Source organism: Panthera pardus, unplaced genomic scaffold (assembly GCF_024362965.1).
Source record: "Panthera pardus isolate Hobbes unplaced genomic scaffold, ASM2436296v1 HiC_scaffold_11, whole genome shotgun sequence".
NCBI lineage: Eukaryota > Metazoa > Chordata > Mammalia > Carnivora > Felidae > Panthera > Panthera pardus.
Window position 1 is genome coordinate 15921756 of NW_026526666.1, and position 6243 is coordinate 15927998.

General features: G+C 42.5%; 1 protein-coding gene across 1 annotated transcript; it reads right to left on the reverse strand.

The window, feature by feature from the left end:
* Positions 1-564: 564 nt before the first annotated feature.
* Positions 565-6213, reverse strand: PRMT6 (protein arginine methyltransferase 6). Its single transcript, XM_019457674.2, has 2 exons — positions 4952-6213; positions 565-2657 (listed from the first exon to the last, which is right to left on the reverse strand). Exon 1 carries the CDS (start codon positions 6173-6175, stop codon positions 5048-5050), a length of 1128 nt encoding a protein of 375 aa, XP_019313219.1. The 5' UTR covers positions 6176-6213; the 3' UTR covers positions 565-2657; positions 4952-5047.
* Between the last annotated feature and the right edge of the window lie 30 nt (positions 6214-6243).

Sequence of the window (6243 nt, forward strand, 5' to 3'; positions counted from 1 at the left end):
TACCCTAAGGATATGGTGATGTGGGCAAAACGTATGCATTGGGATCCTGATCTTCATTTATGAGCTTCTCTCACTAACCTCATGCCTCCTTGACCCCAAGATATCTTTTATGTTGTCCTCTGACTCTGGAGAAACACTTACTGTCCTCAATCACATTATCTAACCATCTTCTGAATACTCAACTCTTCCTTCCACTCTACACAGGTCAGCATTTCTAGTCCCCTTTCCTGTTGAACTTTTCTAGTGACCAAAATAGTAAAATACATAGATTCATACTAAAGGATAGTTTTGTGACCTGTAAGCCTCCCCACCTCCTTTCCATTTTCCTTTTAAGACAATTTGCATTAAAAAGAAAAGCTCTATGGGGCATCTGGGTGGCTCAGTCTGTTAAGCATCTCAGGTCAAGAGCTTGGGTGGGTGGGGTTCCTGAGATGAGCCCCACATCCAATGGGGCTCTGTGCGGACAGCTGGAGGCTGGAGCCTGCTCACACTCTATCTCTTTCTCAAAAATAAACACTAAAAAAAAAAAAAAAAAAAAGTTAAAAAAAAGATCTACAAACCCAATGGAATTTCAAATTGGTTTAATTTCTGGAAATAGAACAAAGGACAGAATGTTCTGTCATGCATGTTTCTATAAATGAATAAACTCAAATGGTATTGGTAAGTAGAGGAACAATGTCAGAACATAATGTGGACGGACATTGGTTAGTCGGTTGACTCCTCTCACCAGGCAACAACCACCTGACATAAGGTATATGGACACAGTTGACGCGAGTCAAAAAACCTGTCACACCCTATATTCTTCCTCTTGGCACTGTTTGGCCACATGCTGTGTCCTGAAATGTTTATTACACCTTCAATCCATTTTTGTGCATTCTGCTTTCTCAGTAACTCTTCCTTTTTTTCTTCCATCACACTATCTTATTTACTGCAGTATTATTAGGACTAGCATCTTTTTTTTTTTTTAACTGCTGCTATCTTTATTGGTATTCTTAGTACTCTTGGTTACAAAGTTACATAAGTTTTAATTGTCCACCCAAACTAATTTTCCCTGAAGTTCGCCATTTTTAGTGCAAAATATTACAGACTGGGAAGGTTTTCACAAGTACCTCTTTCATCTGATTGCAAGAACACTGGTAAAGCACTTTAAAAAAGTGTGGGGAAGATTTACCTCCACCCCACCTTCCTTTTTGTGCAGGGGGCAGCATGAACAAAGGAGGAATTTTTTTCCTTCCTTACAGCTTTCTGCATTTGTTGGAAGTTAAAAAGCTACCCAATCAACTAAAAAATTCATCAGGCTTTATTCCAAGTTATTATAAATAATGAACTTAATCATCAAAGCGCCCAGAGGAGCACAATTCCAATGTTACTGGTCATGTCTTAGTTTTTATTACAATTTTGTGCTTAGGTAGATCCAGATTTTTTGTTTCAAATGTCTCATCCTACATGCATATGCAAAGTTTTGAGGAATAGTCTCATTATATCATCTTCCTCTTTACATCATATCTTTCTGTGAGGTCCTCATAATCTATGTGATAAGTAACATAGAGAGGAATTCTGCACTTGAGAGGAATTTTAAGGTTACAATTGACAAAAGGGCTGGCTTCTCATTCTTGCTTCAGCAGAGGTTAAGATTTAGCTGGATTGAATTCTTCCAGGTTAAATAATGTATGCAAATTACTGGTCTAGGTGATTTTATTCCCCTCTTGTATTCCAGCTGAGGGTAACATTTGCTTATTTATCATAGAACTTGTTAGATAGTTGGTGTTTATGAAATCATTAAATTAGTGAACACCTCATTGGATGCCTCTCTGATCTCAAGCACAAAGTACCTATAACCAAAATGGCAGGATGTATCTACTTTTGTTTGCTACTGCATTGAGAATTTTCTCCTGGAGGCTTCAGAAAGAATGCCACACTTGATTAGCCCTCTTAGGGAAACGAGTACACGGTATGTTTCACAAGTCCCTAGTAATTAGTAATTGTCAACCTTGAGATCCTATGTTGGCTCTTTGAGGCCTATGACTTATATCCCAATGGAACCTTCTTAAATTAAGAGGTTGTTTGGGGGTAGGAACTGAAATACTTGTGTTCAACTGTCAAGAACTGGCTATGTAACCATAGGCATCATTCAGTAACAAAGTCTTTTTCCTACTATGTAAAGTGACCTGCCTTTCCTAACACTTACACCACCCCAAGTCTTTAGCCCGTTATCATTTATGTATTTTTCTTTCTGGTTCATCCTATGAACACATCTATTTGGAAGCAAAAGCTATGTTTTATTGGTTTGTATCCTAAGTGCTTCTCACAATGACTGTTACCTGGTATTCTCAATAAAATGTCCATTGGTCCAGTGAATGTAAATATTTGGAAAGTTTCACAGTGCTAAATAAATGTAAGCTGTCTCAAAAAAGCAGGTAGAACTTCACCGTTTCTTTCTCTTCTTAGGGCTGACAGTTCTTCCTGTGGCCCAAATGACCCTAGGCAATCAGTGCCAGTTCACACAGAGACTGAACAGTGCCTGGATATTGGAGCAGGTCACATTCTCATCCTTCTGGAAATGTTGTCACTCCAAAGGGCTTGGACTTCCTTTGGATCATCTGGTGTCCAGTCATACATCGCTCATCATACAAAGCCATGCTGATACTGCCAAACACCTGTAAAAAAAATCAAAATGTTGAATATTTATTCTGTGGTACATTTTATAGGTGTCCAAATGCTTCAGGTTTGCATAGCACTTTTCTGTAATTACAACAGCTAGGAATCACTAAGATCTTACTGTGTACCAGGCATTATATCCTTACATGTATTAACCACATGTATCACATGTGTCACATTTCTATGGAGCATGCATGATTGTTTTACATTTTGCATGAGAACACTGGAGAGGAACAGAAGTTAAGTATTTTGCCCAAGTTCACAGGGTTAAAGAGTGGTGGAGCCTAGGTACCAGCAGGATATGTCTGGTTCAAGTCCTAGCTTTTAATCCTATGCTATGCTGCCTCTCCACTAATTGCTTTAGTAGCTATATTTTTTTAATTACCATTCATTTTTCTTTTGGGAAACAGTTACAAGAATATTACAGCTTACTTTGCCTAAGTATGAAATCATTTCCACTTCTATGGTTACCCTAAGTTTTAATTGGTGTTCTTTGCATGCTTACACTGGTGATGAGAACTCTATAGTATACATAGATTTATAAAAGATATACTATATTTAAAAAAATGGAATTCGGGGAGAATGCTTTTGTTTGCCCAAACAGTAAAGGGATTGTTATAGGAAGTTAAAAAATATTAGAAATTTATTCAAAACCATACAATAAAATTCTAAATACATGTTCAACTTAAAAAAAGCTGTTCACCCTAAAAAAAAAAAAAGGACCTAGATTAGATCTCCAGCTTAAATCAGGCCCAGCTTGCTATGACTGTTCCATTTATATAGACTGTTAACTATCAAAATGGTGACAACTATCACTACTGTTGCTTGCTATTCAAGGATCTTATAACGTCATGATTTTGTATGTTTCCCTTCATAACTGAAGATCTCATGTGTTAACGCTAAATTTTAGCAAATTAGTTATAATACTTTAGTACCTTAATATGCGATGAATAAAAGAGAAAACTTGGTTACAATGAACAAAAAACTATGTTAGACTATTTCAGAAGACCACTTTTTCACACCTGTTTTCTATTAGCATACAAGCTACCAGTATGAAGAAAAAAGCTACATCAAGCATAAATTACCCTTAAACTATATTCTGAAGGGGTTGTAACACTCTTAAGAATTGACAATATTAAAAAGGCAAAAAGCATTATAAGTCACAGTACACAAGACTTCTTACTTCATCTATAAAAATAGAATGAATGCCAATGTTTTATTTGCCACAGGGATAAGGAGGGAAACATCCGTGAAATAAATTTGATAACATGACTCACACTTCATTACAAATGATTTTCCTAAATTCACAACTTTCACATTTGGCTGAGCTAAAAAGAAAGGAAAAAAAAAAAAAAAAACCTCTAAAAAAAGGAAATTTCATTTGATGTAAGTAGGCCAGATCACATGATCTCTTTAGATGAGAGTTTAAATGAGTGCACTTCTCCAGCTGGGAAAATATTTTCCTTCATTTAGAGAGGCTAAATAATTTACCCCAAATGATGAATAAACCCTTGGGTCAGGTTCAGAAAAACCTTCTATCAGCCTGTTTAGTAAGAATCACACAAAACTTTATTATGTAACAAATATGAAATAAAACATTTCCTTGTTTAAGTCTTAAAAGATAAGAATTAAAAAATCCATACTAACTTCACCATCTTTAGATCTTTTCTCCTACATCTACCTTCTAGGTTTCTTGGGTATGCCACACAACTGTATACAGCCAATTTTACTCAATGGAGAAAAGTGTTCCAACTTTTTAGCACCCTATGGAAGTAGTAAGTGTAAGAACAGGGTTATTCAAACTGCTTCCTCTTTCTCCTCCCTCTCATTACCAGCAGCAAAGTTTATTTAAAAAACAATGAGGGAGAAGTACTGAAGCCTAGAGGCACCTAGGAAAGGAGGGAATTCAGAGAATGATAGAATATGGCTCTGGAGAGCTATTTAAGTCATACTGGAAATTTATGTACTCTAACAAAACCCTTTACTGTTCTCCCTGGCTACAGATTTAAATGTGAGGTGTCAGGGATGTGCATGGAGCCTTCATAAACTTATATTTTCTTCTGTGTTTTTGCTTTCTTCCCGTGTAACAAAAGAAATAGAAATACAAGTGCTTGGTACCACATGCTTTTAAGGCTCAACAAAGCCCATTGATAAACAAGCTGTTTCCAAAGTTGGGGGCCTCGGGATTTGCTTTTTAAATAAATATCGGCAGAAGAATCTCGAAGAGAGGCAAGTCACTCTCCCTCCCCAGAAGCCAAGGGGGAAAAAGGAGACAGAAGGTATAGCCCCCTACTTGCACGTGGAATCTCCCTTTCTCCTCCGAACCCCCCTCCGCCTCTACCACGCGGGTCCTGCAGATTCGGGAGGTAGTTGGGAGAAAAGGCAACGATCAGTCCTCCATGGCAAAGTCTTTGGTCTTCTCCTCCTGGTCGCCTACTTTGTAGCGCAGCAGCACGCGCAGGAGACGGTGGTTATCCCGGGAGGGCAGCAGCGTGATCTCTCCGGAAATGTCCGTATCTTGTTCCACTTGCACAGGTTCGTTCAGGTAGAGGAGTGCCTGCTTCCAGTGCGTGACCGGATGAAAAGGCGAAGTGGACAGCACCAGCGGTTTCTCCGAGTCCCCTCCGGGGAAGGTCACCTGGAACCAGATGGCAAAGCCGTGCATGGGCGCCGAGCCGTAGCAACTGAAGCGGAAGCGTCCGCCCACCCCAGCCTCCAGCTCCTGCTCCAGGCCGGTGCGGGCCAGCTCCAGCTGAGCAAAGCGCTGCGGCCGGGCCAGTACATCCTCCCCAGACAAACCCTGCACCACGATCTCCGAGTGGCCCATAAGGCAGCGCGTGGCGAAGCTCTCCAGGCAGCTCATGTCCACACCATAGAGCTGCTTCACCTGGCTCCAGAAGCCTAGGCGCAACTCCAGCATCTGGTCGCTGATGGGCGCCACGAAGAGCTCGGCGGAAGCCGGCAGGAGAAGACCGCCCTCTTTCAGCCATTTGGTCCGCGCGTGGAGCACAGAGCTCAGCATGGACTCGTGCAAGAGTCCGTAGCCCATCCACTCGCTCACGATGGCATCCACCTGCTCCGGCAACTCCACCGTCTCCACTGGCCCCGGCAAGACGTGCACCCGGTCCTCCAGGCCGTTGAGCCGCACCACCTCCCGGGCCTGTTGCCAGATGGCGCTGGCCTCCACCGCGTACACGCGCCGGGCCCCGGCCTGCACACAGAAGATGCTAAGAATGCCAGTGCCCGCGCCCACGTCCAGCACAGTCTTGCCCCGCAGTGCTGACCAGTTCCGCAGGATGCCCAGGCGATAGGCATCCGTGCGGACGCGGTCCGCAATCATCTCCTCGTGGACGGATATGTCCGAGTAGCACTCGTAGTACAGCTGGTCCCGCTCCCGCCTAGCCCTCCGGGGTCGCGGCAGGGCCGCCTCCTGCTCTCCGCCATCTTCCTCCTCAGCTCCCTCCCCTCCTTCGCCGCCGCCCCCCGACTCAAGCTTTCTTTTCTTGGGCTGCGACATCTTGGCGGCTCCGACCGACTCCCAGCGGGCGTTGCGCCGCTCCTCGCGGCCTCCAGGAAGCGGGGGCT